We start from the raw sequence: 21,454 nt of genomic DNA, 5'->3' as shown, positions 1-21,454 counted from the left end.
TTCACTTTCATTTTCAAGGGTAGCGACACCTGTGAGAGAGTATACAAACGAATTATAGTTATAATAGAATAGGAATCTCGAAATTCTGGTTTAAATATATAATAAAAATGGAGTCGTGTGTAAAATGTTGTCATTTTACTTGAGGACACAAATTATAGAATTATTAATAAATATTAATCTGAAAATTAAATACAAATGATCCTAGGTGTCCGTTCTAGTGAGTGAAGTAGTTTGGTTATTGTGCCTAACGAGTTCCGTCGTAAATGCAATATATTGACAAACAGTATGATTAAAATTGAGGTACTTTGGCATTTATTAAATTATTCTTCTGTTCTCGTGAGCATTGAAAATTATCTCACTCACTAGCGGGAACCATTGCGAATACATTGATATATAATTATGTTAGTTTCCTCGATGATTTGTGGTCCTCGTCTGAAGCTCTGTTACACGGTAAAAATATACATACTAAATCGCCCCCTTAAGACATTTTTGTAGTTGTACTCCCTCCGAGGCCTACCTTGGCCATGTAAAGACCCATTTTCTGATAATTTTCTGTGGAGTATAGAAAATAGTTTTCGTCCAGGTTGCCTCCGATTGGGATATGTAAGTCTATATTCCCGTTGTGTCGCCAGCGTTCATCCATTACAGAATCCGTATATAAAATGGATATCAGTTAACTCATGATTAGTGAAATTTTCCATCTTTTTAAATCATTACCGTGATGTTAATAATAGCAAACACAATTCTATGTATTTCATTTAAGTTAGACAAAGTGTCAAATAAATCGAGGCAAACAAATTTTTATTTTCATGGCCTGCCTGCATATTTTTGTAATTCTTACCGCACACTTTGGAAAGTGTTACATATAGGTATCTAACACATTTAAACCATTTTTTCTCGAAAACGAATTACTTTTTCGATTTCATAGAAAACTCAGATCTATCAAATTTTACTGTTTAAATTTTTATAGGTAGCAACAAGTAAAAAATTTGGGGCAAATTTTGCCGACGACGCCGCAAGATGTCCCTGACTATTTTAAGGATGTTCGATACATCTCTTGCGGGGCAGGCGGTGCGGGAGGGAAGCCTATGCTTATACACGGTAGTTTCGTTGTAGTACCAACCTTACATAAATTAATTTGAGTTAACTAAATATAATATATACGAATGAAATTTATACAACACATATTAGCTTGCATATATTTTTCGTGTTTAATGCACGGCAATTTACTTTTTATTTGAATAAAAGTGTCTATTTATTCATTAAGAGCTTGTAAAATTATGGATGAAATCTGGCAACATTGTTATGGCGTGGTGGTAAAAGTTGGGTCAACTGTCCTGTCATTACTGTCAACTTTGCGCTTATTCCGTAAACATGAATAAACATCCAAGGTACAAAGGAAAAGTATATTGCATTAGATCACGAAAAATGTATTTAATATTAATTATTACTACATATGTTTTCGACTGGAATAATTTTATAGTCTATAATTGAGCTATTCAAATATAGCGCGTCAGTCAAAGCGTTAAATACAGCGTACAGAGTTGCCATATTTCCTTTCATTGGATCAAATGTTTGTTCAAATTTGTGAAAACGTTATATATTCATTCCATTATCTCAATAATTACATTGTAAGTGCATATTTTTATTGTTTTAAAATGTTTAGTAGTATTTAATACTTTAATTACAATTTTATTTTCCCGATCCTAACCATTTTTAAGAGCAATATTCATGTTTGATTAAAGTTTTTGCCCCAACTCCCATAAGAGCCTGTTTATAAGAGCATAATTTTTAATATCATTTTTCAAAAAAACTACATTGGCAATCGATCTGATATTTTTACACGAGACAGTTTACATATTTATTAACAGATTTCAATTGCTTTGAAAACTTTCTTACCATTTTTTTTTTCGGTATACCCATTTCGGAAATATTTTAAAAAATGAATTTTTTGAGCTTAGGAAGCATTTCTTCCATGTTTATATGAGAAAATATTCTTATTTTTGTCAATAAAATCAAGTGGTAAATTATTGGACACTAATTAGCTCATGAAAATTGGAACACCATCATATTTTAATTTTATAGATCCTTGGTTACTGAGCGCCATAATATGGGCTGTATAGCGGCGTATGCTTATGAAATAAAATGTGTGGAATATTTTGCAGTCTTTGTTAAGTAATATATTATTTTTCAGAACAAAAAGTAAGTGCAGCAACCTTTTGCAAGGTATTTCCTTTTCATTTAATGTTTGATAAGGATCTCAAAATTGTACAAACAGGATGTACCATAGCCAGGGTAATTCCAAATATCACTGTATCGACATGTACAGTCGGCGATATTCTAAGTACGGTAAGTTATAGTAAGTAGTAAGTAATATTCAGTAACAAATATTTTCATGCTAGCCCTTCACACCTATTACCCTTCTTTACTTTGTTATTTTTCGAAATATTTTAATGTTATGTTGCAGAAAAAATTGATGTTATTGTGTTATGACAACTTTCTCTTTAAATGAAACAAATATATTGACATAAAGTTTGAACAATACATCTCTAATAAGGGATTTAAGAGGAATGAGTGTATAAAGGGTAGTATACATATAAAAGACCGTTAATATGGAATCCAGTGGACGGGCCGTTAATTTTTAAATATTCTATAGATGGATGGGACCTATAGTGTAGGGGGTTAGGTGCACGGAAAGTGCTAGATAGTACAACAGCGTTATGTTATTTTCATAGCGCAACGCTGGAGCTATGCTATAAGTCCCATAACGACTCGCACTTGTGATAGAAAATAGTTGGTATGTGCAACTCGTTCGGAAAAGTTGCCATAGCGCCACTTGGGCGCTTTCCGCACTCGCTTCGCTCGTGCGCGTGGCGCTATAGACAACTTTTCCCCACTCGTTACACAATGTACTATAATTACATTAAAAATAATAATATTATTTTATTAGCAGATAAAGGTAACGCCACAGTAATTTTAGAAAAAATAGTTTATAACACAATAATTGATACTTTAGAACATTATACAAAATTAAATAAAGATCCTACTTAATCTATAGAAAATAAAATTTATAAAACATAAGAAAGAATTCAAAATACAGACATTTTCTAAATCGTTTTTTTACAACCATGAACCATCATGCTTTTACTAACCGTGAATATGTCGATATGCATTTTATTTATGGTTTCTGTAATGGAAATAGGCTGGCGGCTCAAAGAGAGTATCAGCAACGTTTTCCTGATAGAAGGTGACCCTCTGCAAGATTGTTTCGAAAAATTCATGCAAGACCTATGGAATCAGGAGCCCTAACACCAAGATATATGATTTTTTAGACGAAGTAATTTTAAGATTATTTGAACTTAATCCTACTGTGTAAGAAGAGCGTCTGCTCATGAAGGTTCATGGTTGTAAAAAAATCGAACAAAATGCAAAGTTGAGCACAAAGATCACAACTAAGAAAATAGAGAAACATAAGAATTTAAATCGTAGCACAAAGTGACAATCATTAGTATAATTACAATGAAACTGTCACTATGAAAGATGCCTACTATGTAAAAATGTTTTAAAAAATGTTACTGTTCTGAGCCATACATTATTTAAAAAATAATTATTTCTGACTAAAATACGCAAAATTAAAAAAAAAGTCAAAAAAGTCTAATCCATTAAAAAGTAATATTATTTGCTTGATTATTCAAAGATATAAGAAAAAATTCGAAATATTTCTGTTAAGAGTAGTTACAAAACTATCCTAATTTATAATCGATTTTCATGAAACTTATGGGAGTTAAAGACCCTTATGGTATGATTATTACCTACAATTTTCATTCCATCAGAAAGAAAGTTATTTTAAAAAATATGGACGGCCATATATCAGTAACGGTGCTCCGGAGGACCGATCTTTATATGAACATTTTTACTATTTTTGGCCCTACTTTCACCCCCCTTAAATTTTGTACCAACTTTTCCAAAAGCCCTGTGTATTTGTTTTTATTTTTTTCAATTACCTTTATTTTTTAGTATAAAATTATATTTGATTGAATGGTTGTTCGAAATATTGTTAAAATTACATTTATTTAAGACTAACATTCTGTAGATTGAAAAGGATAATATTAATTATCACATGTTTGGTTCAATATCACTATTTTAATATTTTTGAGGAATTTCTCACTAAGTTGTGTGCATTTCTCAATAAAACACCGTATATTACTATTATGCGAGATTGTAACTAAAATTTAAACTTAAATTTAGGTTCGCCCCCATTTGGAATTAACATTTGACAATATTTTATCACACATAAATACTATATATGTTCTTAAAACAAAAGTGGGAGTAATGAAAGTAAATGCTTTGCCAGAATACTGTCAACTAAGACTAAAGGGTCAAATGCTCTATATACAAGAAACGAATCTAGTAGTATTTTTATGCTACCCAAGTGTTATGAACTTAGACGACTTAACAAGGTAAATATTTTATATATTCATTTATACAGGGTGGTCGCGATGTAATGGGCCAAAATTCATGACTAGATTCCTGACGTGAAGATATTGCGGTTTAGACAAACTCACCCTAGTCCAAAAGTTGATACTTACAGAGATACAGGGTGTTTAATGCAAAATATTACTTTAGTTTTTTCTTATTTATTTCATAATAAATGCTCATATTGAGATGAAATTTTGGTGTTAGGGTTTTTTTGGGGCGAGAGATTGAAATATATCCATGGTTTGCTTGTAGCTCACAGAGAGCGCCACCTGCGCTAGGTCGAATGCGTTGAAAACGACAGAACTTTTTTATCTTTCAAAAATCTAATTCTCAGGTAGCAAATTCTGACACAAAAAGGTCAAGGTTTTGCTGATTGCGCATAAAATGAGCAAATTGTAATCTAGCTGGTAAGTCTGCTTCTAAAAGATTTTGCACGGGTGTAAAATGGTAGGGATATAAATTTTCCTTGTGAAAGATTTTGAGAACTGTTGTTTTACTAACACCGGTTTCTCTAGCTACCTGCCTGCTGCTAACTTCTGGATTTCCTGCCACTCTTACTAAAATTTCTTCTTCTTGGTGAACTGTAACAGTACGCCCTGCATTGTCTCTTTTAAGACGAAAACTACCAGTTTCTCCAAGTCTATTAAAAAGTCCTTGAAATAGTTTCCGATTTGGTTGCCTTCTATTCGGATACAACTCTGAATACCGACGAAGCGCTCGACGTCCAACATAATCTGATTGCACATAAACGCAAACCATATCGCGCATTTCTCCATTTGAAAATAAATTATGGCGTGGCATGTTATCTCGCACTACGATTTAGATCATAAAGTAAAGAATACTTTTAATAAGGCACGAATAATACTGTAATATTACTGACAGCACTAAGATAAGTGGAAAATGTCAAAATTGGATTTTAACATAAGCCTACTTGAAAATTTTTGCCGATTTGTAATTGAATGCAAATACATTGGAATTTTCAATGGCAAATTTTACGAGAACGGTGCAAGATAGCGACTATCAAAAAGTATAGCTTTATTGTGTAAAAGAAGTTGTAAAATCAGAATTTGCTACCTGAGAATTAGATTTTTGAAAGATAAAAGAGTTCAGTCGTTTTCAACGCATTCAACCTAGCGCAGGTGGCGCTCTCTATGAGCTACAAGTATACCTGCTTGGATATATTTCAATCTCTCGCCCCAGAAAACCCCTAACACCAAAATTTCATCTCGATATGAGCATTTATTATGAAATAAATAAGAAAAAACTAAAATAATATTTTGCATTAAACACCCTGTATCTCTGTAAGTATCAACTTTTGGATTAAGGTGAGTTTATCTAAATCGCAATATTTTCACGTCAGGAATCTAGTCATGAATTTTGGCCCATTACATCGCGACCACCCTATATTAATATAAATTACATCAAATATATACAGGGTTTATTTTAAATGCCATGTAACTTTATACGAATTGCCTGATTAATATCAAATACAGTTGCAGAGGTAAAAAATTTCATTCAGTGAAATTAATTGCATTCTGGCCAAATTGTTATTTTTTCATATACATGTAATAGAAAATATAATATTAATGACACATTGCATTTTCCAAAGAGTCTGCCATAAGCAAAACGTGACTGATGTACAGGGTGATTCACTATATTTTGACCCCCCTCATTAACTTTTCTGTTTTAAGAGTTATAAAAAATGTGAAATACAAAAGTTGCACGATTTTTTATAAAGTTTTCGAAAAAAAGTCGAAATAAAACTAACCATACGATTCGCTTCATCTTTGGACGGAAGCTTCACAGCAATGCGTAGTTTACTGCATTTTATTTTCAGCGGAATCGCATGAGCTGTTCGCTGGTAAAGTGGTTTAACGTTTTGGAAACATCGGCGAAATAGGTGACGGACATTTCCAAATATCGTCCTGGAGCGCGCCGGGATTCCTCCTCGGGTAGCGGTCTTCACTGCAGTGGACACAGAACGTCCGTCGTTAGCAGACCCGGGCAATGTCGGTCGCGGTGTTAGGGAATATTGGAAACATCGGCGAAATCGATTTCGCGGAGTTATCCTTGGAGTCGTGGTTGGATGGTTCAGACGGCCTCGGGCTCGATGGCGGAATTTGAAACATGATGGAATAGCAGTCGCACTTCTGGACCGTGGCGGAATGGCAGGCCGTCATTGACTTTGACGGCTGAATTCTGGACCGTGACGGAACGGTTGGATGTCTTCGAAACTGAGTACAGGCGGATTCGCCCCTGACGTGATCTGATGTGATTGTGGACAGCCGCGTTGCTGCCTGGATTTTCGGGAATGTGAAGACGGCCACGTCGGGAGATACATTACGTCGGAATCGCCCCGGAAGTGGTCTGGTAAGGTCCTGGACAACCAACTGGAGATATTGCTGCCTGGATCCCTAAATTTCATGAATCCCGGAAATTGACTCGAAACGTGTATTACAACACTATCAATGCCAGTTGGGACATGTAGCTTATAAAGTAGTTGTTTCCAACAATATCAGCAATTAAGAATCTTGTTTTATGAAAAAAATAATTTATTGATACTAATGATGTATAATGAAATTAAAAATGCGGGTGCTAATAATATTAATATGTTTTTTAAAGTGCACATATTAGTCGCACTCTTAGTTTCAAACGAATGTTACTACCCGTATCTTTAAATTAATTGATTTAATCTGGTCGTTGGACATTATTTTTGCCTTAGGAGGGGCTTATATATTAGCGACATTCCTTTACATGATGCAACAAGGGATTTAGTATTAATGTCTGAACAGTTTGAGGCAGAATATAAGTTAACAAGAAATTTAGAATTTTTAACGGATAAACTTCAACAGACATATCGAGAATTGGAAGCTGAAAAAAAGAAGACAGATCGGTAAGTCATATTATTGTAATAAAGATTTACTAGTTTTGTTATTTAAATATAAATTTTGAATTTTTAATCAAATTGCAATATCTGAATTATTTATACTAGTTTATTATGATATAGATTATAGAAAAAAGTTCTCGGTTTCAGTGGGAATGTGTACATTTATATATACAAGCTGATCCAAATTCTTTACATTATTACATGTATTATTGTATTGTATTACATGTATTACATGTATTATTGATATTACATATTCGGACAGCTTATGAAAAGAGCTTTAAGTTAAACAGAAATCGTAAAGATTCGTTGAAAAACAACGGAGTTACAGACTGTCAAATATATTATTTTCAAGCGAATTTCGCTTTTTTAATTACAGGATATTATCGTCATTTTCTTCGGACTCGCTATCGTTCGCTTCCTCCACTCTTCCGCCGCGCCGCGGCTCGCCGAAAAATCAATCGATCCAATGACGTTTGACAATATTTCTTCACCAAATATTCCACAAATAAAATATTTTTATCTGGGAAAGTACTCGGGTTGTCGGTTATGGCAGTATCTTTTTGCCGCTTCCAACCTAATGGTTTAAAAATAGGCCGTCAACTTTGACAGTCTGTAACTCCGTTGTTTTTCAACGAATGTTGAGACGATTTTTTTTTAATTAAAACTCTTTTTATAAGCTTTCCGAATATGTAATAATATTTAACTATATCACGCGCGTGCGTCGTATATTTCATTTTGCAACTAAGGCTAAAAAATAATGAAAATCTCTAGATTGCAAATTTCAAATTTAAAAAAAAATGATATATTTCAATGTATTATTATGAAATTTACCATGAAAAAAATCAGTGCAATTATGGAAGATGCTCGGGATCGTCCAGACTAATAACACAGGTCAACATTTTATCTAGGCTTGTGCACGAGAATCAAAGATGGTATCCTAGGGTTTTTGGGGTCGCTGATTACGATGAGCGGGTCGGTTAGGCTCCAACACGTCAAGTTCAAGGTCATTTGAAGGTCAAACGGTCAAAATACCTTCCAAAAATCTGAAAAAATTCATGGCCATGTTTATGAGGTCGCTGAATCCGAATCCGGTGTTTATTTTTACTTTGCATGCATCCTCGAGGTCATTCAAGGTCATCTCAAGGTCATTTGAGGGGTTTTTGAGACAAAAATACTAAGTACCATCCGAAAAATCTGAAAAAATTCATACGTATGTTTTCGAGTACCCTGAATCTGAATCTCAGGTCATTCGACCTCATTTCAAGGTAATTTGAAGGTCAAATGGTCAAAAAAGCTTCAACAAATCTGAAAAAAATCATGGACATGTCATTTGAGGGGTCTACACACAATTGTGCCACAGAACTAGAATACCTGCCTTGGGATGACCTTGAATGACCTCGAGGATGCATGCAAAGTAAAAATAAACAGCGGATTCGGATTCAGCGACCTCAAAAACATGTCCATGAAATTTTTCAGATTTTTGGAAGGTTTTTTGACCGTTTGACCTTCAAATGATATACTAATAATACAATATAATAATAATAATACATTTAATTAAATACATTACATCTGCTTGGCTATTACAATAAATTAAATTAAATTAAATGCACACATGTACATGTAAATTTAAAGGTTAGCCTAAACACCGGAGTGTTTGTAATGCTATAACCTTTCAAAATGATCTACTATTTAAATTATAGCACAGAGAGAACAAAAATATACCTAATATTTTAATCATAGCACAGAAAACAGAAATGTAGGAGAAAAAAGGAGAGGAGACAAGCAATGCGAATACACAATGCACCATGTAGATACAAGTTATTACTAATAAATATTGAAAAAAGTCTGATGTTGTTTAATGTATAATTTTAGTTTTTGAATTTTTTTAAATGTCCAACTTTCTTTAATTCAATTGGAAGCATGTTATAGAGTTTAGGGCTATAGAAAAATATTGAATGTTGCGTATGAGCTTTTTTAAATAAAGGCAGGCTTACAGATAAATTCTTTACAAATCTGGTCTCTTTATTTTTTGCACAATATATGTAGTTGTATTGTTGAAAGTCCACAGCAAACAATGATAGGTAAAAATATTTCTTACATTAAAAAAACCTGTTTTCTTGTATAACTGATCAATTGAATAAAATTTATTTCTTTTAAATATAATTTTTATTATGGTGTTTTGAGCAGCTTAAACATTATGTAAGAAGGTGTTACTTAAACCACCCCATGCTGTTATACAATACCGTATGATTGATTCCGTTAAGGAATAATATAACATGGTTAAATTCTGTTGTGATAAAATTTGTCTTAAAGTGTAGAATTGGTGTGCTAGTTGTCTAAGCTTTCTTGATACATAAGAAGCATGCTCATCCCATCTTAGGTGCTGATCCAGGATAATACCTAGGTATTTAATATCATATACTTTCTGTATATGAGGACACAGACAATCATTATTGTTAGAACAATCAGTGTTATGAATTTTTAACACTTCGGTATTAGGCTGATCCGTATTTGTTAAACTAAAAGTTAAAAATTTTGTTTTTTTTTATATTTAAACTTAATTTATTGAAGTTAAGCCACATTTGTATTTTTTTAAATTCAGATTCAGCAGTATTATACAGATCAGGCCAGTAATTACCAGAATAAATGATTGCAGTATCGTCAGCATACGAAATAAGGTGACCTTCGAAATTTTTTATACAACTGATACTATTAATATACACAAGGAATAATATAGGACCTAAAACTGTGCCCTTTGGTACACCAACAAGAATTTCTTTAGGTTCACTCAGACAGTTGTCTATTTTAACTCTTTGTATTCTATGTGACAGATAATCTCGAAACATATCTAGAACAGGACCACGGATACCATAATGTTCCAACTTGTTTAGCAATATAGTATTGACACTGTATCAAAAGCCTTGGCCAGATCGAGAAAGATGGCTAAACACCTCTCCGATTTGTCCAAGGATTCAACAATTTCCTGCACAAGGTCGAGTACAGCACCCTCCGTATTAGATTTATTTATGAAACCAAATTGCCGTTTAGTGATTATATTATGCATATTGAAAAAAGAAATTAATCTAGTTTTAACGGTATGTTCAAAAATTTTAGCGAAATTATTTATCACAGAAATTGGACGGTAATTTATTAATTCATCATGTGCTCCCGTTTTAAAGACTGGTGTAACATTCGATTCTTTCCATTGTGCAGGTATATTACTATTTCTAAATATTAAATTTATAATATGAACTAATGGAGCGACAATATTTCTATGTACATTTTTTATTACATTAGTAGTTATCCCATCAGGACCAGGCAAACAATTATTTTTCAGGTTAACTATTATCTCAATTATTTCATTTTCATTCACAGGTTCAAGAAAAAGTGATGATGCAGAGCGATTTTCGTGGAAGAAATTTACGGGTAAAGCTTTACATTCTTTAATTTTCTTAGCCATCTCCAAACCGACACTAACAAAATAATCATTAAAAATTTGAGCTTTCATTGGATTTTCAATGATAGCTTCACCACGTAAATTTTTAATAGGTATATCCTTGACCGTTTTTTTTTATTTCCACCATTTGATACCTCATTAACAACATCCCAAGTCTTTTTACAATTACCTTTAACAGAAAAGAGTTTATCTTTGTAATAATTATTTTTTGTATTTTTTATAAGTTTATTTAATTTATTTCTATATTCCTTATATTCTCTTTCAGCTTGTTCTGTTTTCCTAGTTAATAATTTCTTTTTGAGCGTATCTCTTCGTTTAATAGAAGTTACCAAACCTGCAGTTATCCAGGGTTTTATTTTAAAATTTTTATTTGAAAATAAAGTATAACTATTTGTTGCTGAGTTTATATATCTTTTTAAAGTAACAATAAATGTATTATATGAAATTTGTGCATCGTTGCAGTTTATTACTTCTTCCCAGTTTTCATGACTTATTGTAGACATTAATTTATTAAAATCAATACTATTTCTAACTTTAGGTTCCTGTTTTGGTAGCAAATGACCTTGAACTTGACGTGATGGAGCCTAACCGACCCTCTCATCGTAATCAGCGACCCCATAAACCCTAGGATACCATCTTCGATTCCCGTGCACAAGCCTAGATAAAATTGTTTATAAGGCCATAACTTGTACACTATTCAACTTACCGAAGAAAGACGAAAAAAAGTACTATACTATTTTCTCGTGGAAATGAACGGAAAAAAGTTATAAGCGAAAAATGTGAATTTACTTAAAAATTATACAATTAACCACCCTGTAAACAATTTTTATAACTATGGAAACTAATATGTTATAGTACATAATATTTAGCATCTATAGCGATAAATTCAGCTGCCGAAACAAAAGGTCGCGAAATGGTCATTTCACAGCTCTTTTATTATAACTTCTAATGCATAATATATTAATTATATTTTATAGATGTCTTGAGAAAGGAAAAAACATTTCCGAAAGCTTGGCAACACAGTGTTCTTATTGCACTAGCCCTTAGTACTGTTGACTGAAATCCAAATTACATCACAGTTTTTTTCTTAATTAGTCAGTCAAGACTGCCCTTATACATATATACAGGGTGTTTGGTAAGTCGATGCATTCCTTGCAGGAGGCTATAGTACAAGTGATTTGTGATATATTTCCTTAATATACTATATTCCGAAAACGTTTAGTTTCCGATCTACACGGTGTTAAAGTTTTAATAAAAAAATGCAGATTTATAAATATTGCGGAAACCGCTCAAAATATTTTTATGAAATTTTACAGGCTTTGACAGTTAATTCGGTTTCAATAATAATTTGAAAAATAGCAGAAATTATGCACTTAACTGCTTCACACTCAAACACTCAAAGTGATAGCTATTATTAATTTTGTCAAACAATAACAAAAACGAGTATACAGCCAACTTGGTAATTTCTGTTTAGATAGTGAATAGTGAACCTGAAAACTGATAAAAATTATTTAGACTGATGTTAATTGAGAGGAATAATAATTTTTTGTAATAAAATTAGTACAAAAAAGCTGAGTGCACAATTTCTGCTATTTTTCAAATTATTGATACCGGATTACGTCATGCAATAAATCGATTTTAATTTTTTTTACTCGAAAACGGTGCGTCATAAGAAAAACAGTCGAGAAACCTTTTCTCTTCCAAATTGAACAAGGAATTCAAAAATAATTTGTATTTTAAGAAAAATCACTGGCGTATTTTTTTTTTTTCTCTAAAAATATCCAAAGATGTGCCTGTACGCACGCCACTAGCGAAACTAAAAACAATATTTTTTATCGTGAAACATGTATTGTTGTTAATTGTCAAAGCTTGTAAAATTTCATTAAAATATTCTGAGCGTTTCCCGCAATATTTATAAAGGACCTCGCACTTTTCTTATGGGAAGTGGGTTTCGGCCAATTTTTTTTAAACTTCTCAGGTTGATAGTTCTTAAGATGTAGATCAAGTCTCAATGTGCACAAAGCCCCAAATCCCCCCCTCCCCCCAAAAAACTGCCTCCAAGTAGCGGGGAGTTTGCTTATCGTTTTATGAAAAAAAGTTTCATATAGAAGTTATTTATTTCAAAGAAATCTAAAAAAAAACTATTCTTGTGTTTTTTCGAAAAATCAATGTTTTAGCTTTAAAACGCCACCAACGTTTAATACAGAGTATACGTATGATAGCTGTAGATACAGGTATACACGTGTGTTAAGTTTAACAGCGTTTTACAGCTTGAACATTACTTTTTCGAAAAAATCACACACTTTTTTTAGATTTACTCAAAATAAATAACTTTTACATGAAATATTTTTTCATAAAATCACAAATAAACTTTCTACAGTTATATAAACAATTAAATTGTTAATAACAATTTTCCTGACCTGATTTCGTAAAATTGAGTTGCAGATTCGAATTCAGTGTGAAAAAATACATGCAAAAAATATACGTGCAAATATACGTGCAGAAAATACGTGCAACTATAAAATACAGTAATCTGGAAAATCCATAGGCTGCTTCGTAGGGGGCGGGGGGTGTGTGAGGGTCGGGGTCAAGTGGGGCAGTTTGTTAATAAAAAATGTGGTTGTTTGGGGTCATTGTTGGGTTGATTAAAAATATAAATTGTTTTACATACAGAAATCAGTTAAATCGCCCCCGCTACTTGGAGGCAGTTTTTGGGGGGAGGGGGTGGATTTGGGGCTTTGTGCCCATTGAGACTTTTGATCTACATGTTAAGAACTATCAACCTGCGAGGTTTCAAAAATATTGGCCGAAACCCACTTCCCATAAGAAAAGTGCGAGGTCCTTTGTATTTTTTTTATTAAAACTTTATCACCCTGTAGATACTAGAAAATAAGTGACTTTTCTCAAAGTAGGCTTATGTCAAAACTTATTGATGGATATCTCATAAATAACGCATACCTACATTCTTAATAATATTTTAATCTGGATTAACTTTATATCAAAATTTTAGTTACTGTAATTAGTCACTACTAACTACAGTCACTAAAAGTCACTAAAATTTGGATATAGTTAATTAGAGTTTAAAATATTACTAAGAATGTACTTCTGCGTTGTTAATGAGACATCCATCAGTAAGTTTTGACAAAAGCCTATTTTGAGAAAAGTCACTTATTTTATACACCGTAATATTTTTCTCGAAAACCGTCCACATTAGGAGGTTCTAGCAAGAACACATTATTTTTAAAAAATAAAATTGTACATTAGAAATTGGAGCCCTAATGGTAAAAAACCTAACCTTAAAAAAGTTAGAACTTAAAATATAATAGGAATGTAGCATAACTAGCGCCTTCTATGAAATATCCAAAAAATAATTACATCAGCGTATTTGGCATCATAAAACCTCGGAATACCAAATTTCATAAAAATATTTCGCACCGTTTGGAAATTTTCATAAAAATTCTATTTTAAAAATTTTATTTTGTCGCTCTGTATCTCGAAAACAAGAGGAGATAGACATATAGCTCATAAGACAAAAAATTCCTATTTTTTGTAGTACTATTACCCCCGTATTTACAAGAGGTCTTTCTGAAGCACCCTGTATATAGTATAGAGTAACAATATTTACGAGCGATATTTACGATTTAGGCCGACCTATTTTTTTATTGTCCACAACCGAACCGGTTTATTTAAATTTGGCATCTAATCTTTTCATAGCTGTTTCATTCGGGACGTTCCTTCCTCCTACCGAAATTTCCACGTAATTTGCGCACAGTCTCAGCTACACACTCTCCATACTTGTAATGAATTTTCATAATCTTCACTCGATCATCGCTCCATAGCGCTCCATATATTATACATACATATTAGTCAATAAATTTATTTTCTTGGGTACAGGATTCCAGCGTGATAAACAATAAAAAATTTAAAAATATTGTTTTTAACGTTTCACTCTTGATCATTTGAAAAAAATTTAAAATTAATTTTATACAAGTTATTTAACTAAAAAACGTTGAAATGATTTGTATAAAATGAATTTGAATTAAAAACTTTTGAATAGGCTCTCGAAAACGTTAAAATATAAGAATTGCTGTTTGTTTTCTTTTATTACTTTTTAACGGTTATCACAACGGAACTTAAATGAAATTTTCAAGAAGTTACTTAAAACATATATATAATACATACAGGGCCCGGCATTAGTGCGTCGAAGTACGATATCTCCTTTATTATAGAAGATATCAAAGAAATAATTTACAAAAACTGTAGCCAACCTAAAACTGCATATTTTAAAATTATTTTCGTATATACAGAGTGTTACGTATTACTAGGGTGAACCAAACATACTATTTTTTAAATGGGACATCCTATATATTATTTCAAATTTAGATTAAGCTCATCTCTCGCATGCTTCCAATATATGGTTTAATTATGTTACACAGGGTATTTCAAAAGTTATGGTCAATTGTATACGAGACTCATTCCCATTTCAGCGTCCTATATACCCTAAACAGAACAACTTAACAATAATTTGTTGCAGGCATAACTTTTTGATATTGGTACAGTTTTACGAGAAAGTGCTATTTCTTTAATATTGCAACAGTTGAATTAGGGCGAGCCAAAACTCGAGCACATAATTGTTTCAATTTTTTTAAATGAATCACCCTGTATTTTATTTTAAAAACTGAAAATACACTTTATATTCTTTCATTTTTATAAAGCATTCCCTATAGCTAATATCATTAATTTCTGAGATATTTACCATTTAATAACAAAAAGAGTGTTTTAAAAAAAATCCTATTGTAACATGTTGGCCGTGGGCAAATGACAGTGTGACAAATTGTTATAAAACATTACAAAATATTGAGATGAATCAAAAGTTCAAAAGTTTAAATTTCAGTATTGGGATGAAAAGAATGTCAAAGAATGACAGTGTAAGTTACAGATTTGAAATTTGATGACACTTAGATACAAAATAACAATTTAAAAGTAAAATATGAATTTTAATGAAATATCAATCTAAATTAATAAAAGTGGTTATAAAATAAAGGTACTATATAGCAAAATAGGAATTAAATAATATTGCAAAAGTTAAATTGGAAATGTAAAATTAAAAGTAATCTGATTGGTTAAATTAAAAAAAAATTGTATTTAAAAATAAGAGTGCAGTGCAGTGATACTCAAGGAGACGAAGAAAAAAAAATTAATAATAAATAAGACAGGAGAGAGGAGATTAATTGTCATAAGAGAAAAAGCAGATTGTATAAGAAAAAGCTAAATAAATTATAGAATACGAAAGGAAAAGTGAAAATCAGTTACTGAGAACAAGAAAGAACATTTTCTTGAGGGAAAAATTGGGTTAGAAGAAATAAAAAGGAGAATTGGCAGATAACTAAAGCGTAACTATCAAATAAGTCATATTAGTAAAAAGTATTTGAATAAAAGGAACTAGGAGTAGGAGCTATTAAGGCGAGTCGAGAAATCACAGCCAGCAGAGCGAGGCAAGAGACCGAGAAAGGAACTAACTGACCACAAGGAGAGAGTGAGTGGACGAATAGAAGGAAGAGGACAGAAGAGACGTAGCAGAAAGAAAATTTCTACGTAAGAAGTCGTGGACAGTAAAAGAAAGAACGGATAGCAGAGATGTATGTATAGATAATAAGTGAATGTTGTAGAGTAGAAATAAGTTAGCGCAGGGTAAATAGGGACTATAAATTTTTATTATTTTGTTTATCATTTGTTACTTATATCAATATAAAATTTGAACCCAGATTACAACGATATTATTTAATTCCTTTTCAAATTCAATTACAAGTAAAATTTAATTTATGAACCCACTACTGAGATAAGAACTCATGTTCTACTAAATTGTATATCTATTATTTATGTAAAATTGACATATATAATCTAGTTGTCATTCAAATAATCAAAAGTAAATTAGAATCTCATTTTAAATCTAGTATACTTTATAAAAAAAAAACTTTAAATTACAATTTATATTAAAAAAAAATCAAATTGAGTTATATCAAATAAGAAAGCTAGCCTGGTAAGTAATAAAATTATATTTTCTAAATTAATAGTTAAAATTTATAATATTTCCATTGGCGCTCAACACTACATAATACATAGAAATACACAAACATAAAAAAAACTAGTTATCTTAATTGGAGCATCACAATATATTATTTTTTAAAAACTCTATTTTTGTATGCGAAGCACAAAGGCTCCATCTATCGCGCTGACTTCCACTATGCCATTCAAATGGCTACTACGGTGGAAGCGACCTGCTAAAATTTGCAGGTACTTTATTGCACGAATGTCACCCATAGAGGGCGAAACACAATGTTTAAGTCGTCAGTGCCGAGAAAAACAACTACTCCGAGTTGTTCTACCTATGACACACTGATGAGGACTAATAAGTCCGAAACCGGTCTGTGCCTGGTGGGACCAGCTGATGAACGATCCTAGCTGTTGTACTGGGTGTCGCGAATGTAATTCAATGCCGGTANTTTACGTGATGATTATCCAGTTTTACGTGATGATTATCCAGTCTTTACGTGATGATTATCCAGTTTTACATGACGATTATCCAGTCTTATGTGAAGATTATCCAGTCTTTACGTGACGATTATCCAGTCTTACGTGATGATTATCCACTTTTACGTGATGATTATCCAGTCTTTACGTGATGATTATCTAGTTTTACATTACGATTTATCCAGTCTTGGTAATGGTTATCCAGTTTTACGTTATGATTACCCAGTCTTTACGTGAGGATTATCCAGTTTCACGTGATGATTATCCAGTCTTACGTGATGAATATTCACTTTTACGTGATGATTATCCTGTCTTTACGTGATGATTATCTAGTTTTACATTACGATTATCCAGTCTTTACGTGATGATTATCCAGTTTTACGTGATGATTATCCAGTCTTTACGTGATGATTATCCAGGTTTACATGACGATTATCCAGTCTTATGTGAAGATTATCCAGTCTTTACGTGGTGATTATCCAGTTTTACGTGATGATCTTACGTTGCTACTAATCTTGAAGGACTGAATATCAACCACGTAATCGGAATTCATTTTTCGAAGGATGTTTAATTGTAATCGTCACATAAAACTGGATAATCACATAAAAAAAGGATCACAAAAAGGGTATTTAAGGGTATAATCCGCGAGTACATATTCGTTATATAGCTGCTACTGAAAGAGTAAATATGTATACGTGCGACATTTGCTCCAAGGTTTTGCATATAGAAGTGGACTAAGTCGCCACGCTAACAACCATAAATCTATCACATTTCCCTGCGACACATGTGGAAAGAAATTTACAAGACAATACAACTTAATTGCTCACAGGGAAACCAAACATCAGCAGATTATTGATAACAGCGAGCTAACCGCCCACGACATGAACAGTACCTGTAATAGAAAATATTTATACAGACCCCTCGACTGCTATGATAATGAAACGTTAAACATGGATAATGATGAACAATTAGAAACAGATTGTGAGAGCAGCGAAGATATGCTAGAAAGAGAGAGCGGAGACGATCCCGACAAACTTGTAAATGATTTACGCTATTATATCGAAGAGTGTCGTTTGACTAAAGAACATCACCTCTGTAGTGGCATTATCAACAAGCTACATGATATGGGAATAATTCAGTAACTTATCAATCATCTCCACCTCATCATCTTCATTTGTCTTTAGATGGTCGATCTGTGTACAGAATTATAATCGTCTACCATGAACGNAACAGCTGGATCGTTCATCGGTTGTCCTACCTATGACACACTGATGAGGACTAATAAGTCCGAAACCGGTCTGTGCCTGGTGGGACCAGCTGATGAACGATCCTAGCTGTTGTACTGGATGTCGCGAATGTAATTCAATGCCGGTAGGGGCAAATAGCCCTCGGAGTAGTTGTTCTCGCAGTACTGACGACTTAAACTCTATTTTTGTTATTAAATGGTAAATATCTCAGAAATTATTGATTTTACCTACGACCACTACTGTAAATACTTAAAAACACACCGTCTACGATCAATGTAAGATTCCTATTACGTACGGTAAAAAAATTGCACAGTTTTCCTAGCAACCGCCTAGCAACGGTCAATACAATACTATTTGTATTGAACGTTGCTAGGCGGTTGCTAGGAAAACTGTACGATTTTTTTACCAAGCTGTGCGATTTTTTTACCGTACGTAAAATAGGAATCTTACATTGATCGCAGACAGTATGTTTTTAAGTATTTACAGTAGTGGTCGTAGGTAAAGTATAGTACGTAATACGTGGTGTAATGCAATTACGCACTCATAGAATTACGCACTCGCCGCTACGCGGCGTCGCGTCGTGCGTAACTTTTCCATTCGTGCGTAAAATGCTTTTTACAACACTTATTACATAATATACTATTAGCTATAGGGAATGCTTTATGAATATGAAAGAACATAAGTGTGTATTTTCAGATTTTAAAATCATGAATCATGGTGATTCATTTAGAAAAATTGTGAAATGTATGCGCTCGAGTTTTGGCTCGCCCTATATTCAACTGTTGCAATAATAAAGAAATAGCACTTTCTCGTAAAGCTGTACCACTTTCAAAAAAATTATTGTTAAGTTGTTCTGTTTAGGGTATACAGGACGCTGAAATGGGAATAATTCTCGCATACAATTAATCATAACTTTTGAAATATCCTGTATAACATAATTAAACCATATATTGGAAACATGGGAGATAGACTAGGCGGTATCTGTTTTGGTTTCGGTGAATCGTATATCCACGGAAATTTTTGGCTTTCAAATATCACTAGAAATGAAAATTTTTCTATGCGCATAAAAAAAACATGGGCTTAACTTTTGGCGGCACAATATGTAAAAAAATTCGAAAAAATGTCATATTTTTCTTCCTATTTAATTATGTATCTTTTCAAGAGCTGATTTTAGGTGAAAATGGAAGAGGAAAAAAATGTTTGTAAATAAATTTTTTACAATACAAGTCTAGTTACAAATCGAATGAATCATGATTAATATGATAAAAATCGAAAAAATCGCAAAAATGGGGTTAAAAAACAATACTTTTTAGGGATTTTTTTTGGGGTATTTAAATTGGGTATAGGATCTTTATACTTGGCTCAAAAAAACTTCATGTTATGTAGAATTATCACACCAAATTTCAGCAAAATCGGTTCGATAGATTTTGCATAATAATTTTGCAATCCAGATTTTGAAAAAAATTGCAAATTTTCAAAATTTTGCACAGCAAAAACCAAAGCCCTTAGATACTTGAAAATTTAATCACATATAGAAGGGCTGTCAAGCTTTCAAACTTTTTTTGAAAAATCCGAATNAGTGGAGGAGAGGGGGTAAAATTCGTCAAAAGTTTTCAGACTGAATCTCCATAAGAAAATACATGGGGTTGTGGAGCAGGATCGGCACAGCTATTCTACTACTGGATAATCATCACGTAAAGACTGGATAATCGTCACGTAAAGACTGGATAACCATGACGTAAGATTGGATAATCTTCACGTAAAGACTGGATAATCCACATAAAAACTGGATAATCATCACGTTAAGACTGGATAATCGTCAGGTAAAACTGGATAATCATCACATAAAACTGGATAATCATCACGTAAAGACTGGATAATTATCACATAAAACTGGATAATCATCACGTAAAGGCTGGATAATCCACGTACAAACAGGATAATCATCACGTAAAGACTGAATAATCGTCAGGTAAAACTGGATAATCATCACATAAAACTGGATAATCATCACGTAAAGACTGGATAATCATCACGTAAAACTGGATAATCGTAAGGTAAAACAGGATAATCATCACATAAAACAGGATGATCATCATGTAAAGACTGGTTAATCATCACGTAAAGACTGGATAATCGTCAGGTAAAATTGGATAATCATCACGTAAAGACTGGATAATCCTCGTATAATCATCACGTAAAGACTGTATAATCGTCAGGTAAAACTGGATAATCATCACATAAAACTGGATAATCATCTCGTAAAACTGGATAATCGTCAGGTAAAACTGGATAATCATCACATAAATCTGGATAATCATCACGTAAAGACTGGATAATCATCACGTAGAACTGGATAATCATCACGTAAAGACTGGATAATCCACGTAAAAACTGGGTAATCATCACGTAAAGACTGGATAATCGTCAGGTAAAACTGGATAATCATCACGTAAAGACTGGATAATCCACGTAAAAACTGGATAATCATCACGTAAAGACTGGATAATCGTCAGGTAAAACTGGATAATTATCACGTAAAGACTGGATAATCATCACGTAAAACTGGATAATCATCACGTAAAGACTGGATAATCCACGTAAAAACTGGATAATCATCACGTAAAGACTGGATAATCGTCACGTAAGACTGGATAACCATTACGTAAGTTACTGCTACAGACCTGTTATTTACAGCCTGCAACCCGTTTTTTACTGCTACTGCCTGTAATCTGTTTTTTACTGCTACAGACCTGTTTTTTACAGCCTGTAAACTGAAATTTATGTCTGACGGATCGCAGTGCTATGGACGAGGCACGCGGAACAAACAAATGGCTTTGACAGAAGTTTGTT

At 32.6% G+C, this 21,454-nt stretch overlaps 1 protein-coding gene across 1 annotated transcript in view; it reads left to right on the top strand.

The window, feature by feature from the left end:
- LOC108915742 (guanylate cyclase soluble subunit beta-1-like) overlaps window positions 1–7,376 on the top strand; it is a 25,016-nt gene extending 17,640 nt beyond the window's left edge. The window contains exons 7-9 of the mRNA XM_018721862.1: window positions 2,195–2,349; window positions 4,249–4,460; window positions 7,202–7,376. Coding sequence (XP_018577378.1) covers window positions 2,195–2,349; window positions 4,249–4,460; window positions 7,202–7,376 — 542 coding nt within the window. The remainder of the gene's footprint in view (window positions 1–2,194; window positions 2,350–4,248; window positions 4,461–7,201) is intronic.
- Window positions 7,377–21,454: the final 14,078 nt, after the last annotated feature.

Source organism: Anoplophora glabripennis, unplaced genomic scaffold (assembly GCF_000390285.2).
Source record: "Anoplophora glabripennis isolate ALB-LARVAE unplaced genomic scaffold, Agla_2.0 scaffold1667, whole genome shotgun sequence".
NCBI classification, from domain to species: domain Eukaryota; kingdom Metazoa; phylum Arthropoda; class Insecta; order Coleoptera; family Cerambycidae; genus Anoplophora; species Anoplophora glabripennis.
This window is presented reverse-complemented; position numbering and strand designations above follow the sequence as displayed.